The 18,094-nt window shown below is 39.2% G+C and overlaps 1 protein-coding gene across 2 annotated transcripts in view; it reads right to left on the reverse strand.

Annotated features, from left to right (window-relative positions):
• Positions 1 to 2,121: 2,121 nt before the first annotated feature.
• Positions 2,122 to 18,094, reverse strand: part of znf652 (zinc finger protein 652) — a 33,125-nt gene continuing 17,152 nt past the window's right edge. For both annotated transcript variants that reach the window (XM_073833342.1, XM_073833343.1), the window contains exons 3-7: positions 14,539 to 15,766; positions 12,889 to 13,036; positions 12,632 to 12,747; positions 9,126 to 9,270; positions 2,122 to 4,989 (exon numbers count right to left, since the gene is read on the reverse strand). In XM_073833342.1, the coding sequence (XP_073689443.1) occupies positions 4,403 to 4,989; positions 9,126 to 9,270; positions 12,632 to 12,747; positions 12,889 to 13,036; positions 14,539 to 15,582 (2,040 nt within the window). In that variant the 5' untranslated portion in view covers positions 15,583 to 15,766 and the 3' untranslated portion in view covers positions 2,122 to 4,402. The remainder of the gene's footprint in view (positions 4,990 to 9,125; positions 9,271 to 12,631; positions 12,748 to 12,888; positions 13,037 to 14,538; positions 15,767 to 18,094) is intronic.

Raw genomic sequence — 18,094 nt, forward strand, 5'->3', positions numbered from 1 at the left:
AAAAGTTTTCACCCCCCGGCTCTGAACCGTCTGTGATAGTTGCATATGAGTCCCTCAGTTGCCCTCAGTGTGAAAAGATGGATCTCAAAATCAGACAGTCATTGTTGGAAAGGGTTCAAACACAAAAATGATGAAAAACCAATGAATTTGTGGAACCTGAAAGACTTTTCTGAAGAACAGCAGCAGTTTAACTGTTTAGGACAAACTCGGGACTCATATACAACTATCACTAAACAAAAAACCACAGCTGTGGATCATTCAGGTAACAACACAGTATTAAGAATCAAGTGTATGTAAACTTTTGAACGGGGTCATTTTTATAAATTAAACTATTATTTACTTCTGTGGACTATTTGTAAACATCTTTTATGTGAAATGTCTTATTCAGGTCAGTACTAAATAGAAAATAACATGCATTTTGTATGATCCCTCTTATTTTGGTCAAATAATTAACATTTTGCAAGGTGTAGGTAAACTTTTGACCTCAACTTTGTATTTCCGTTTTACTCACGTTTACAAAAATATATTACAAGAGCACATTAAAAATTTACGCTTGTAAACAGCAACAATGTGCCACTAAAAGCATACGCAGCCCTTTGTAAATTTTATGGGTCTGGCTTCCGGTTTCATCCACGTCCAACTATTTTTTTAGCTGTACAAAACAGCTCGCAAATTGCTGTGTCTTACCATATTATTTTAATCTATTATCTTAATTATGAGAACACTGGTTTGTACTGCAAACAGTTTTACCATTTCCTGCACATTGCTATTCTTCTCTTTACTATAGCAGATAATAAACCAGAAGTCCCACCCATACTTTCGTGTTGAAAAAGGTGGATAAGTGAATCCTAAGCGAGTGCAGTTTGGACGCAGAGGCACTACCGAGTTTAGTCTAGTAATAACATCCTGTACTTTATAGTTCCCTCTGAAGAGAAATGCTTATGACAGCATTTTACAAAAAATGGGAGGAGTGGAAAAGAGAACTTGTTTGTCATTATCACCATTTCCAAACAGGAAAGTCTTGCTACTGGCATTTATATCAGTCTATATAGACTACTCTACATTCAAATGAACTCTTCTACAGATCTATGTTGGGTAGAAGATACAAGTGAGGCTATTGATTTATTCTGAGAGCATAAGGGAAGCCATCAATGCAGTTGTATACGTAACTCAACACAGATAACAATATCAAATCTGTGACATTGTGAAGAAAAACAATGAATGCGAATGCCATTTGTTTCATTTTCATCACCAGAGTTCAACGAGATCAGTGACACTCTAATCACATGCTGACGTATTACTTCTGCATTCAACACACACACACACACACACACACACACACACACACACACACACGTCTGGTTTGCTATCCTTGGCGTAATGCGTGGGAGATTTTCTATTGCACACGTCATATTTTCTATCACCCTACACCAAACCTACCTCTCACTGGAGACTGTCTGCATTTTTACATTCTCAAAAAAATCATTCTGTATGATTTATAAGCTTGTTTCCTCAATTTAGGTCCTATGGTGACACAAATCCCTATGAGTCTGTGTGTATTCAGGTTTAAGTCCCCACTGAGAAAAACAGGAACACACACATTGGATTTCCATGCTTTATGGGGACTTTCTATAGACATAGTGATTTTTAGATGGTACGAACTGTATTTTCTATCCCCTTTGCCTAACCCTACCCCTAAACCTACACATCTTTTGCATTTTTATAAGCTGCTTTCCTCATTGGGACCAAAAAAATGTCAAAATTTACTGGTATTACTATACTTGTTGGACATTTGGTCTAGGAATACCAGGCGCACACACACACACACACACAGTATAGTGTGTTGTTGTACATAAAGCTAAACTTAATTGTATAAAACATCTAAAAGGTGCTTGTCTTAAAACAAATGTAAAGATTCAAAGCGAGACTAAACCCAAAGCAACCTGCATAACTTTATCTAATCTTCACTAGTCTAAACAAGTTCAAAGGTATAAAGAAATTGAGGTCATGATCACGAAACAGGCCCTTTAGTCATTAAAAATGACCCACTTCTCAAATTAATGCTTTTTGCCTGCCCAAACACAATTAGGTTGTACACATACACAAATTCAGACAAGTGAGTTGTGCTTGTGGCTAATTCAGTTTTTACTTCTTTAAAGTTAGCAGAAAGTGTTAAATGAACAATATAAAAAAAGGCCCAACATTAATGCAAGTCCATCATGGTGTTGCAAAAAAAACATGAAAACAATACAAAACAGAAATCAACAAAGGTCAGATGTTTCTGTACCAGACACAACGCTAAAAATAAAACACTGCTGAGAGGGTAGAGAGGTTGAAACAGACTAGCTGAGAAGAGATTTGATTAAAAACACCTCACAAGAATAAACATTATTATGGTCTGCTTATTTTTCTTATCTAGCAAGGTTTTATTAGAAAGTGCATTCCATCAACCCGATGGAGAATGGAGAGAATCAGACAAAAAGCAGCCCGAAACACATTATGATTGACAGCCACCTGAAGCAATAAGACTACTTCTCAGATGAGAAGGGCAGGGCATGAGATAAAACACAGCTTCTTACAGGACAAACTATAGAGTTCTTTGACACATAACAAAGGATCCCCAATTGATTCTCTCCATTTTCCAACAGCCAGCCATCTTTCACATGTCAGACACATGATAAACAATTCTTTGTCAGTTGCGCAAACCTCTAACTTGGCAGTAAAGTGCAGAGGACAGATGCCTTTGTCTAAGGAGAGAGAACAAAAATAATTCACAATCAATCAATCAGCCGAGTCTGATTGACTCAGGACTTTCAATCAGGGTAATCTGTGCTGCTCCTAACATCACTATTTAACACATAAGCAACCATTTTAACACTCACTCACTCACTCACTCACTCACTCACTCACTCACTCACTCACTCACTCACTCACTCACTCACTCACTCACTCACTCACTCACTCACTCACTCACTCACTCACTCACTCACTCACTCACTCACTCACTCACTCACTCACTCACTCACTCACTCACTCACTCACTCACTCACTCACTCACTCACTCACACACACACACACACACACACACACACACACACACACACACACACACACACACACACACACACACACACACACACACACACACACACACACACACACACACACACACACACACACACACACACACACACACACACACACACACACACACACACACACACACACACACACACACACACACACTAATCATCTGCATGATAAAGAATCATGTACCAGGAAAAGGACAGAGAGCAACTAAAAAGCAGCTTTTGATACCAGCACCACAGGCATAAGATCATTAAAGACACACACACACACACATTCACACACAATCTCCTCTCCTACATTCGGTTGAATACGTGATTAAAAACGAACCCTTCCAACCCATCTCACAAGCACGCATCTCAAGTCAACATAGAAATCCAATTTCCTTTTTAAAAAAGTCTCACAGAGCATGTTCATCTACTTTATACAAATAAAAATATTGGTTAAGTGAGTTAGCTTGTATAGAACATACAGTAAAACTAATGAAGATCTTTTTTCGCCTTTCATTGCAGTCTTCCTATGACACATCACAGCATTGGTCTTCCTTAACAGTCTCAACCTCCGACTGAACACGCCGGAGAGCTACAGGCATTACCCAGTAAGCATATTTTATTTTATTTAAAAAAAAGAAAAAAAAGAAAGAAAGTAAGAAAACTCCATATTTGAATAAAACCACTGACAACCACAATCAGGCAACAGAAACGTTTCAGTCATTTAGACTACACTGAGTTTACTGCTTAAGTGCTGTATACTAAGTTTTGTGTAATGACTTGGTGTATATGATTCGTTATGTAGAATATGAACATTTTCCGTTGTCGGGAAGACCTGCATTTCTAAAAGAGGTTACACTGCATTTTGAAATCTAGACCTTTAAACCTGTGAACGTTTGAACCCGTAGATCCTTTGCAACAGCAGCTGAGTCGATAAAGAGTTAAGAGAGAAACATGTTTGTGCCATTGAAATCCCAATGACCCACTGTTTTGATCGTTGTGACAGAGTTTAAGTGAATCCGAGTAATGCTTTAGGAAGTTTGTTGCTCTTGTGTTGAGATCAGTTCACAGCTGTCTAACAATCCTGTTTGGTCACGAGTGCTAGTGGCAAGTTGGTTTGTAGTATCAGTTTTGTATCACACACACTCTCACACACACACACACACACACACACACACACACACACATACATACATAAACATTGCATTTGACTGAGTTCCAGCTTCCTGTGAGAATTAGACAGATGTATGATGTCCGTCCGCTCCGCTCTGTTCTCCAGCGAGCACCTGATTTCACATTAGTGAGTTTGTGTATGAGAGAGTGTTTCAGTGGTGTTGCGGAGCGGCGCCTTGTCGCAGGTACGCGTCCTCGTGCGCGCAGTGGTTTATTGGCTCGCTTTTGAACAGGGCAGGGGGAGGGGGCAGGACAGAAGGCTGCACTGAGATTTGCTGAGGGGCGTGGCTCGTCATGGGGGCGTGTCCTGTGTGATGGACAGGAGTGTGAGTGTGTGCGGGGTGAAGCTGTGCGGGCACCGTCTGCATGTGCAAATGAGAGAAGCTGTGAGCGGTGACCGCCCGTTGCGGTAGGGGCCCTCCAGCAGCGGGACTGATCATTACGGGGCCAACGGGCGTCGACTGAGCGGGCTGGGTTGGGCTAGGGGTGTGGCTTGAAGACGGCGTGTGGCCGGTGAGGTGAATGGGAAGCGACATGGTGGCAGGCTGAAGGGTCACCGGGCTGGTGACCCGGAAGCACTTTTCTCGGTGCGCCTTGAGCATGTTGGAAAAGCGGAAACGCTGGCCGCAGATTTCGCAGGGGTATGGCTTTTCACCCGTGTGCGTGCGCCGGTGCCGCTTCATGTTGGGCCGACTGGTAAAACTCTTCCCGCAGATCTCACAGATGAATGGTTTCTCACCTGAAGGGAAATAAAAAGATGGCAGAGAAAAAAAATGAGATCTCGTTTCGTTCACTGGCAGTACAGCTACACGGAGAGCAGGATTTAAACATGTGGTGTCTGATGTTATTATAGAGGACATCTGGGAGTGTTTAACCACAGGAGTTTAAATGTGTCCGCTACAAGGTTAGACTTGAAGAACCAAGTGGAGGTTAGGGAAAAACATCAGAAAGACTCTAAAATTAGTCTAAAATTGCACATACAGGAACAAGAAACCTAAGTGAATTAAAGAAAACAAGAGCAATTTATTTTAAATCTAAGTCTCCACACTAAAACAAATTAACCTTTTTGAACGGAACTGTTCTACTATTTTAGTATTTTTTATTTTTTTTTTGCATAAAAAACATTTTTGAGCAGGTCATATGGGTTTTCGAAAAATAGCTTTTTTGCAATTTATAACGTAGCTATCCTTCAATGTAAATATTTCGCAAAGTTGTTATTGAAAAATTGCATGATAAATAAAGATACCATGAAAGTGTCGGCTCAGAATCGTCGTAACGAGTCAAAATTTTTTTCGAATCTTCTCCGTTACTGATATACGTCACTAGGTAACACATTAGCATAATCTCCATCTGCCCACCAAACATGTACAGTCTGCTAGTTAGTGTGTTTACATCATGTCGAGAAGAAGCTGTGTTCTGCACTGTTTTGTTTTATTGCCAAAAGATGATGATGTGAAGAATCAGTGGTTAAAATCTATTTTTTCCACGATACAACAGCAATACAACTCGAAACATTTGTTGTATGCTCGTCATTTTTAGAAAGGACTGCTTCTCTAATGTTGGCTTTTGTCTTCTTTGCCTTCTAATCTTTTTTTTTTGGACTAACAAGCATCTCCGAACCACAACCTGTAAGTACGATTGATACATTATGTGTACATTTTCAAGTGAATGCTCAAAATATCTAGTTTTTTGTGCTAATATGTGATGTATACCTAGTGCAGCTTTAGGTTTCCAGATAAACCATGGTAGTACTGTCTTACTGAAATAGTTCTAATAATTTGAGGGGGGTCTTCTGTTAAAAATCATGTTCCGAGGTGTAAAATAAAAAATTTTTTGTCAGGGTTCCCCTGGTAAATTTGCGTCCAGGGGCTATATATGATGTAATTGGGGTCGCTTCAACCCGTGTGAATCAAAAACAACCGCAGACTTGGTAACACAGATGGTAGTGCTCACTAACTTGCTCAAGTACTCCTCTCTGTGCCAATCACAACAGGTTTGGCCAGCTGACCAATCAGAGCAGAGTAGGCTTATGGAAGTGAGGGGTTTACAGACAAAAAGCTGGTTCGACTCCAACACAATATTAGGACACCAAAAAAATCAATGACCTGCTCTTTACAACAATGTACACAGGTTTTTGGCATACAAAAACTATATTTACAATAGCCATATTTTAATTTAATAGAACTAAATGGGTGCTGATGTTATATTAAAGGTTGTATCAGCGATTTCTAGCCTAAAACATAAAGTGTCAAATTCAGCTGAGCTTTCTTCACGATCCGCTCGCTGCCTGCCCCATAAATTGTCTGTGAAAAAACCGCGTCTCTCTGGTTAGCCTAGGGTCCGAGATATGCCAAAAAAACAATCGGCACTACCAACCTTTCCACAGCAAAAACAAACAGTGTTCCAACCAATCAGCGTCAGGGGGTTCGTGTTGTGGACTTTCCTACTGGTGCAGGGATGTGAGGGAGGCGGAGCGAAAGTCCACAACACCAAACCCCTGACGCTGATTGGTTGGAACAATGTTTGTTTTTGCTGTGGAAAGGTTGGTAGTGCCGATTGTTTTTTTGGGATATCTCGGACCCTAGGCTGACCAGAGAGACGCGGTTTTTTCACAGACAATTTATGGGGCAGGCAGCGAGCGGATCGTGATGAAAGATCAGCTGAATTTTACACTTTATGTTTCAGGCTAGAAATCGCTGATACAACCTTTAAATACAAAACCCTAATAAATGTCTAACAAGTTTGTGTTGGTCTGGGTTTCAGAATATACAGTTATGGCCAACCTCAATTTTACTCTAGTCCTAAATGCAAATGGATTAAGAAACAAACAAACCAACCAATATTTTTAGGAAAACAATTAATTCCTGTGAGTCCATATAATGCAATTGTCTGAATACCTCAAAGCTAAAACTTCAAAAACCACAACGCACTTATGTCACACTTCAGAACGTGCCGACGTTTACATCAAACATGAACCCACATTTAACAGTTTAAAAGATTTAAAATATTAGTATTTTTCACACACCCACACACTTATTTCACTTCGGCTGACATTAGCCCATTTACAAGTATGACTTTATTGGTAAACACAAATATGCTTTTCACATAGGCAACAGCGTTCTGGCTTTTTACCGGTAAGAGACCATTCACACATCAGCACCAAAATGCTGGTAAATTCTGTGATGTCAGTCATCGGAAACAAACTTTAAAGGAACACTCCACTTTTTTTGGAAATAGGCTCATTCTCCAACTCCCCCCGAGTTAATAAGTTGATTTTTACCGTTTTGAAATCCATTCAGCCGTTCTCCTGTTCTGGCGATATCACTTTTAGCATAGCTTAGCATAGATCATTGAATCCTATTAGACCAATAGCATCACGTTCAAAAATGACCAACGAGTTTCCATATTTGTTGTATTTAAAACTTGACTCTTCTGTAGTTATATCGTGTACTAAGACCGGTGGAAATGCAAAGCTGCGAGTTTCTAGGCTGATAAGATTAGGAACTACACTCCCATTCTGGCGTAATAGTCAAGGAAGTTTGCTGCTGTAATATGGCCGAAGCAGGAGCAGTAATATCACGCAGCACATGTGCAAATGCTAAACTAGCTGGGAACTCATTTCTGATAATACTCCGCCTGCTTCGGCCATATTACGGCAGCAAACTTCCTTGACTATTACGCCGGAATGGAAGTGTAGTTCCTAATCTTATCAGCCTAGAAACTCGCAGCTTTGCATTTCCACCGGTTTTAGTACACGATATAACTACAGAAGGGTCAAGTTTTAAATAGGACAAATATCAAAACTCGTTGGTCATTTTTGAACGTGATGCTACTGGTCTAATAGGATTCAATGATCTATGCTAAGCTATGCTAAAAGTGATATCGCCAGAACAGGAGAACGGCTGAATGGATTTCAAAACGGTAAAAATCAACTTATTAACTCTGGGGGAGTTGGAGAATGAGCCCATTTCCAAAAAAAGTGGAGTGTTCCTTTAAAAGCCATGCCATTGTTTTTTTTTTTATTCGCACACTTGAGTAGCAGCGCTTTAGTTTCACTATTTGTCCAATTTGACAACATTTTTAAAGTCTGAGTGTCAGACTCTTATAAACACGAGATGCGCGTAATAGTATTAAACTGCAGAGCTGCAGCGCTGATGAATGGAAAAGAAGGCTGGGTCTCGAGCGCAATACTTTGAAAAAGCTGCAAGACAAGGCGGAATGATCAAAGATGTCCATCCAGTGCATATTTACATAGAAACACTAATTTAAAAAAGCAGCAGAGCTTTGCAAACAGCTCAGAGCAAATCACAGCATCTCTATAAGAACGCTATGATTGGTTTTTTTGGACCAAAGCAGACTTCATTCGTCAGCTTATACCGGTAATCTCATTCTGCATTCATACAGAGCAATTTATCAGCAATTTACTGGTAATGTTACAATTTGTTATAAATTGCCAGAACTAATTTACTGGTATTTTTCAAAAAGGTCCTGTTCACACAACCTTTTAAACGTAAGTTAATGGTGATATACCAAAAAAAAGAAAAAAGAAAAAAAAGAAAAAGGATTACCGCTGTGTTAGTTTTGTGTAAAAAAAAAAATTTAAGTGTTAAATTTAAGGGATTCACACACTTGCATTATATGGACTCACAATGATTAAATTGAACAATTGCAATATGGACCTGCCTCACTCCTTTTTTTTTATAAAAACATTACAGAGACAGGTTTTAGATGAAAACTGTGCTTGTTGCGATGTTTTTGCATGATTTTTTTGGGGCCACTGTAGATTAGAAAAATCATTATTATAGTAAAAGTAACTGACAAATGTATGCAAAAGATAACAATAGAGTCTTTTTTATCACCATGGGGTCAGCTCACCTGTGTGCGTCTTCATGTGCTCGTCGAAATACTGTTTCATGTTGAAGTCTTTGCCGCACCACTGGCACATAAACTGCTTGTGTCCTATATGAATGCTCATATGGGACCGCAGCTGGTATTTGTACTGGAACCTCTCATCGCAGTTCTGCACACACACACAGAAATAGACAGCATGTGGGTGGATGCTGTTTAAGCCTCACTTCAAATCAGGGCCAGACTGAAGCAATCCCAACTTTGTAATATGCCCATAATAACCTGTCATTACGGTTCATAAGCCTGTCATTGACATACTATTTATAGGAATCAGGCCAATCCCACTCATCTAGACTTTTACACTGCACCCTTAAGTGAAACCAGTGAGCCCCACCCTGACCACCCTCATTGGGTGTAAACCCCTAATGCATTAAGGAAAAGATGTCCCAAAGAACAGCAGAGGGAAAAACCAAAAGAGCTATTACAGTTATTAAAGATTCTACATTATTCAAAATGACACTGATTTTAACAGTGATGAGACGAGATTCCACCAACAAGCAGTTTGTCCATTCATACTAAGGCTGAGAATTTTATTTATTTAAATATTTGCAAAATTTAAATTACATTCAAATTATAAAAACAATTTCAGAAAAGTGAACGGAAGATTTTTAAAGTCAACAGTCCACAAGAGGGCGCCAGTAATATAAACGAAACAACGTGTTACACTGTTTGAACAAAAACGTTTTAAACTAAAGCACAAATTACTTTAACAGTTAAACTGGTTAGTTCCAAAAAACATCTTTCTCCATTAATAACTTTAGCTGTGTTTTTTGCGTATTCAGACAAACTGCCACTGAATTAAATACGAATGTTAACAAATGGCCAAGTAGTCCTTACTTGGTCAAAAAGGCCAAAAGAGTCATTCAAGGTGAAATAACCAATATTTACATGCTGAGTTTGCTTAGAAATATAACAAATGCATTTTCTGTTGTGTATTTACACATAAACACACAGAGCTCTCGTCACAGACTGACAAACAGCACTTTTAGAATAGCTCTAGTCTGACGGCAACACTGGTTACGTTAATGAGCCAAAAGATGTCAGTAAACAAATGTAACAAACTAAATGCTATGAACGGTAATAAGCAAATCTTTATACACTGTCTTATTCAAATATACAGAAATACAGTGTTGTTTGTGTGTCAACATCCTGCTGTGGATCTGGCATTTTACAGCATTTGCCAAAAACAAATTTAAGATGTAAATATGGACAGGCTGGAATAGCACACATTTACGAATATAATTATCATTTTAATATTGTTTGCTTTATACTCTTACACTTTGGAAATGTATTTTAGAGTTTTCAAACGACGCATTAATAAAGAGACAAAACCACAAATAAATGGAGGTTCAAGTTGGGGAAATCAAACAGTGGGGGATGTATATACTGTACCAAATTCAACAGCTTAGATGTGCATCTATTTAGGACTTTCTAGAGCAGAAAAGGGGTTTATGTGGTGCAGTGGTTTGTAACTAGGTTTGGTTCAGGAACCAGACTTTACATTGGGCATCAAACAAGGATTCAGCCTGTACCAACCCTGTAACCAGTATTATATCTTTTGCCTTGTATAATCAGTTTTTTTTAATGGTTTTCTCTACCTGGTCTCATGACACATACGTACATCCGGGAATTTTTCGCAAGGCGCAAAATACGTACCAATAAGTATATTTCACTGCAGTTTCTAACAGAAATGAACACTAGAGGCGATAAAACAGCGAGCACTTATAATCAGTTTCATACACAGTTATGATTACAGCTCCATATGTTTCACTTTCTGATGTAACAAGCTGACACAGCCGGCGTAGAACTGAACTTAGGATGCAGAATCCTTGGGTACGAATCCCGTCAAAAAACAGGACTCACAATGAAAGAGCTAAAAGATGAGAGGTCGAAAAACAAGCTAAAACAGCATGCTTGTGATTGTGTTTTTATGTCACATTCGGTTTTGTTCATACTATTGTGTAGGTTTAGGTGTAGTGCAAATGGTACGTTATTTAAAAACGTCACGGAGCATTAGTTATAGTGCCACTCAACGGACATTTCAAGTCAGAACTGCAGTGACATACAAAACCAACGACACATAAAACGTACCATATGTACGTTCATCTGTTCGGGGGGGGGGGGAAAGCATGACAATCAGTGTATGATCTGTATGCGTTTTAACATAAACACATCCCAACTGCAAAAAAAAGGTTCATACCCCCGGCAAATTCTGACCTCGTTATTTTATTCAACCAGCATGTTTTTTTTGACCGGAAATGACACAGGCTTCTCACAAAAGATTATAAGACGATGTACAACAGGCATCATTGTGGAAAAAAATATTTTTCAGCTTTTATTTACATTTGAACAAAAAGTGGCATGTCCAAAATTATTCATTCCCTTTGCAAACTGTCACATGGGAAAATCCAAAGTTCTATACCATTCCAAATAGTCCAAGCTGTTCTAAAGCATCCTAATTACCCTGATTCATCAGGAACAGCTGTTTTAATCAACTCAACAGGTGAAAAACAGAAGCTCTCTGCTGTTGGTTTGTGGACAGTCATGGCTAAGACAAAGGAGCTCACTGAGGACCTGCGGCTGTGCATTGTGGCTGCTCACAAGTCAGGAAAGGGCTATAAGACCATATCTAAATGTTTTGAAGCTCCAGTGGCTACAGTGCAAAGTATTATTAAAAAAATCCAAGACGTTTCAACCCTAAGAACACCATCCCCACTGTCAAACATGGTGGTAGAAACCTAATGTTTTGGGGGTGTTTTTCAGCCGGTGGACCAGGGAACCTAATCACAGTAAACGGCATCATGAAGAAGGAGCAATACATCTCAATTCTCAACAACAACATCAGCCAGTCTGCAGAGAAACTTGGCCTTGGGCACCAGTGGACATTTCAGCACGACAACGACCCAAAACACACAGCAAAAGTGGTGAAGAAATGGTTAGCAGACAAAAACATTAAAGTTTGCAGTGACCCAGCCAGAGTCCTGACTTAAATCTAATTGAGAATCTGTGGAGGGAGCTAAAGATCAGGGTGATGGCAAGGAGACTCTCCAACCTGAAAGAGCTGGAGCTCATCGCTAAAGATGAATGGGCAAAAATACCAGTGGAGACATGCAAAAAGCTGGTCAGCAATTATAGGAAGCTTTGATTGCTGTAATAGCCAATAAAGGCTTTTTCTATTGATTGAATAATTTTGGAAATGCCACTTTTTGTTAAAATGTAAATAAAAGTTGAGAAATATGTTTTTCCACAATGATGCCTCTTGTAGATCATCTTGTTATCTTTTGGGAGAAGCCTGTGTCATTTCTGGTGGAAAAAATAAAAAATAAATAAATATAGGGTGATATATATATATATATATATATATATATATATATATATATTTGGATTTCCCATTGTTTTTTTTGTTTTTTTTTCTCTCAGTCACAATATCATAACAGACCACTTACGTATTATGTCACATAATGTGTTCATACCTCACAACGGAAGGGCTTCTCTCCTGAATGCTGCAGTGAATGCACTTTCAGTGACATGCTGCGCTTAAAAGACTTTCCACAGGTTTCACAGGTAAACGGCATGTCCTTTGTGTGGGCTAGAGACAGACAGAAGACCTGTTTTATTAGTCATTGTGTTTCTTTAATATATTTTGTGGCTGTACGGACATTTAAAAAGATGTCTTGATATCTTATTGAAGATTTGCTAAAGTGTCTTTGTGCACGTTTACTGTACGTACCAACCATGTGTTTACGGACATGGGCCATGGTGTAGAATTTCTTCTCACAAATTTCACAGGCAAATTTCTTCTCGGCAAAGCCATGGACAATCTTAATATGCTCATGGAGGGACCACAGTTTCTTGAAGGACTTATTACATGACACACACTAGGACACAAAAAAACAGAAATACACCGTTATACAGTACAAGAATAACATTTAGTAGTGCATCTACTCTAGACCCTTGTTCTTAGTCTCAGTGGCCCTCTAAACATGAATAAAGTCTCCCTCTGCTGGTCAGGACTGATATTAACACATTCCTAACTTTTAATGTACTTCATTTTCCAAATCAGATCTGAGTTGTATACTTCAGTTATCAATTTATTTTGAGAATTATCTCAGTTGGCTGATATTAGATATTTTATTGCACATGTTGATTTATCCTAGTTTACCTTGCCACTGAAAACACTAATAATTTAATAATAACACTTAAATGTCATCTTTAACGAATATAAAAAAATATTTTGAAAAATCAATGCGCATCTTTCACACTGAACATTATAATGTTGTAATGCCTAAATTCAGTGTTTACATCTTTTTTTTTTCATCTTAAATAGATTTAGACAAAACAGTATTTTTATTTAACATGTTTCACATTTAACAGATGACTTTATCCAAATCAACTAGCAATAGAGGAACAATCTACTGCTTTGTTGGTATTTTTATTTACATAAGTTACATATTAGTCAGTTATCAGCCAAAAAATGAAAACAATTACACAGAATTTTAATATCAGTGTATCCCTAATTACAATAATCGTTATTGCAGTACGTCATATATTTTCAATTTTACTTAAAATGCAACTAAAATAGAAAAAAAACTTTTACAACTTTAGCATTAGTTGATGTAAATCACACATACACTTACCATTTTTGATGCTTCTGAGTTGTATTCTTACCATGCCTACATTTATTTGACCAAAAATACTATAAAACATTTATATTGTGAATTATGATTACAATTCGAAAACATCAAACTGTTTTTTAATTCGTTCCTGTGAGATGACAACACTGAAATTTCACCTTAAAAAAATCAGACCAAATGATCAAACAAAAATTGGTGGAATATCTTGCAGCAGCACCATGGACCCACTCTGTTCCTCAGAGCCTCATGTCCATTTGATTTACATTAAAAGGACTAGTTCACCCAAAATATAAAATTCTGTCACTAACTACTCGTCCTAATGTCGTTCTAAAACCTGCAAGACCTTTGTTCATCTTCAGAACTAAATTTTTTTTATAAAATCCAAGAGCTTTCTGACCCTTCATAGACAGCAATACAACTGACACATTCAAGGCCCAGAAAGGTAGTAAACGACATCGAAGAAATTTTTGAATGAAGTCGTTATTTTTGTTTTCTATGTGCACAAAATGTATTCTTCTACCTTCATAACATTAGAAAAGCTCTCAGATTTCATTAAAAATATCTTCATTTATGTTCTGAAGATGAACGAAGGTCTTACAGATTTGGAACGAGGGTAAGTAATTAATGACAGAATTTAAATTTTTGGATGAACTATCCCTTTAAAAAATGTCCTAACATCTATTAACAATACTCGTAATTTACTAAGAATGTGGCTTTTCGATACAAGTTTGTAAACATACTCTCACCTGGATGTTCTTCTCGCAGTCTGTCTGCTGGTGAAGAGCCAGTTCACTCTCCAGCACAAACTTCTTCCCGCACTTGTCACAGATCTGCATGCGCCTGTGCGTCACATTCATGTGCTTCTCCAGGTACCAGCGGGTGTTGAACACACGTGGACATTTTTCACACGCTAGCGTCTCTTTCTCCTCACCCTCTCCTTTGGCTTCTCCTCCTCTCGCGACTGTTGCTCCTGAGGTGGAGGAGGCGGAGCTTTTGGCCTCCTTGGCAGGTCTACGCTTTTGGGGCGGTCCCTCTGCATTCTTCCTCCGCCCCCTGGTTGTAACGCCAGCAGATGCTGTGGTGACGCTTCCGGTTGACGAAGCGGCAACGCGGCGACTCTTTCGCCGTGGCGGAGCGGCCGCTCGTCCCCTGTGCGACCGTTGCGCTCTTGTTCGCCGGCTGTTGTTCTCCTCTTCCTCATCATCTTGATCCTCCTCATCTAGATCCTCCTCAGCGCTGTAGTCATCTTCAACACTGTCTTCTTCCTCCTCTTCCTCCTCCTCTTCTTCCTCCTCCTCCTCATCTTCTTCTTCATCCTCCTCACTATTGCTCTTGTCGTCTCCTGCAGTGTTTGCATTTGCCGCGTCTTCACCTTTGGACACGTGCAGGGTCTGGTTATTGAGGTTGACCTCTACGATGATCTGTCCTCGTTTAAATTCGTCCTCTGCCCCGACTCCCTCTTCGTTTTCAGAATCTTCCGAAGTCCCTCCATTTCCGCTCTTCGTCGCAGCATCTCCGGCCTCTTCCCGGTAAAACGGCTGAGTCGGGACAAGATGGGGATTTAGGTCTGAGGGCATCTGCGATTCAGGCCTCGAGGCCATTGTGTTGTCGATGACCACTGAGTACGGCTTGGCCGCAGATTCTCTCTTGTACAGCTTGGCTGACAGTTCGGCATCAGGATTAGAGGTGTTGTGGAAGTATGTTTGGGAGGGTTGGGTCATTTGCCCCTCTTCTTGAGACATCGTCTCTGGGCCGGACACCTCCTCCTTCAGTGTCTGGCAGGACTTCATCGGCAGCCGATCGCTTGGTTAAATAAGAGCGTCTCCCTCTTTATGTTTGTTTTGTGTAAAGGCCAATACAGGAGGCAATGTACCCCTCCTCTCGAATGAATGAGAGGAGGGCAAGAGAGCGTAAAGGAGGAGAGATGAGGAGAGACGCCTTAGCCTAGCCCAAACCGAGCCTCCATTACTTTCACTAGAGCATGAAAGAGAAAGAAAGGGATATGAGAAAAGTGAAACAGGAAGACACAGAAAATTAATAAAGCCGGGCTCACACTACAGGAGTTTTAAGCCGATTTATCCCTGATTTTCCCCTTTCGAGAATCAGAGGAAAAAACTTGTTGAAGACCTCAATTGGTTCCAATTTTTGGTGCGGATTATCTGGTAAATGTGAGGCGTTTACAGATCAAATCTTGTTCTTCTCGATCTGCATTGCACACAAATTGGGGCCACCCTGATAGTGTTAATTTTGTTAACGAAAACTGACGAAAAAATTAGGTTCACAAACCTTTTACAAGTTTTTCCTGTGACTAAAACGAGGCGATGACAAGGTAAGTTTTCACATGACGTCACAAGAACGCCCACTTGCAGGGCAAGATGAGGCTTTGCTCCACTGACCACCAGTTCTTTTTACGTGGTTTGCATTGAGTAGTAATGTAGTAAAATTAGGATGTTAAAAGGTGAAATTCAGTATACACCTTATTGATCATGCATACTTTGTACAGCCAAGCGGATAGACCCAAAATATACACTCAATGTGCAAAGTTTCACATTGAATGGTTTCCCACAGAAAGCCATTCCAAAGAAAACACTAGACCATTTAGTGCATTGCGTTCATATTCCGGCCTTATCTGCTTACCTATATAAAGTATACATTATCGAAAAGGCATGCACTGAATTTTACCTTTAAATATCATGATTTTAAATACATTAAGGCATTTTAAGTGTTGTTCAGTGTGTTTGTCACGCTGTTAAGTGATTGAAATTTTGCGTGGATTGCTTAATATGCTTGCATTTTGTTCACATTTGAGAGGTGATCTAAATATTTTCGGCTTGGAAGCAGGTGGAAATTTACAGGCTTGTGCTGCAGTTCTATTGATGTTTTGCCGATCACATGACTGAAAGCTATGAATAAACGATAACTGTGACTATATCAACATGCAATACTGTTGGCGATAAAAGACGAGACTAAAATGTAGAGCTGGGCGATATGGCAAAAAAAATTATCACGATATATAATATGATAATTTCAGCAGGTGGCGGCAAGACACTGATTTAATTACTGGATCACATTGTTCATTTGATTCGTTTGAACGGATGGTTCATTCGGGAATAAAGCAAGTGTCTGTCTTAATGAATGGGAAATTGAATCATTTCACTAGATTCATTTAAAAACGCACGTTAATTAATAAACGAAACACAGCTGTGTTTGAACGGAGATGCGCGCAGTTGTGACTTGTTTCAGACTACTTTTGACGACGAAATAGAACAAAATCAGGCATAGTGTTGTAGTCAGTCAATGTAAGTCACTTAATAATAACTTCTTGTTTATGTAATTGCTGTATTAGATCAATATCTCATTTACAAACTCCCATAAAATTATTAAAAGCTGTTACTCATCTTAGTTCGCGATATCACAAAGCTCTATTACAAACAACGACGCTCTCTTTACTGCAATCACTCTCTTATTTACACTCTCTCTACACTTTGTTCATGAAAGGATTCGTGAGATATGTCTGTGATACATTACTCTACGTTGCAAAAACACGTAGAAACCTTTGAAGCTCCGCTGAGCGCAAACACTAATATGCTGATCGGGTCTGTCGCAGTGGTGATCCTAAATATTTTTTACAGTCGGACGTACTAACTTTTAGTCGCAAATGCGAGTGAAATGGTCGCAGTGTAGAGCCATGTGGCTGCAAACTAAATACTGCGTGCGGCATCCGGAAGTGCAGGCTGCAAAATGGATGCGCAGCGTTACGCATGGTGCGTAAACATTATCGAGCGCTTATCGAACAGTCATTATCGTTTTATCGGAAAAAAAAAAAAAAAAAACTATATCGTGATAATTATCGTTATCGAATTATCGCCCAGCCCTACTAAAACGTATATTTTTTTAAAAAATAAAGAAACACTTTACCAAAGTCTTTTTCTATATTTGTCAGAAAAAGTAAGCTAAATATTGCAGACGGATGTACATGCCTGTGCTATGCGAATTTTCATGCACGAGGTTGCCAGATATCAAACATTTAAATCGCCAAATAAGAGCTTTTCTGTTAAAAGGATTAATTTACTGGCCAACGTAGTGTTGACAAAAGTACCGATGATGGTATCCAGTTCGGTACTGAAATTTTAAAAATGTGACGATACCAGCATTTTTCACTATTATTTTGAGCGCTGTTGAGTGGGTTCTTAAAGACCTCTGATTGGTCATTGTGTTCACATGCTTAACAGATATGTCTGTGGTTGGCTACAATGATCACTTGTTGTAAATACACATCTTTCACGGTCTTCACAGAGCGCT

This window comes from Garra rufa, chromosome 1 (assembly GCF_049309525.1).
Source record: "Garra rufa chromosome 1, GarRuf1.0, whole genome shotgun sequence".
Classification (NCBI taxonomy): Eukaryota; Metazoa; Chordata; class Actinopteri; order Cypriniformes; family Cyprinidae; genus Garra; species Garra rufa.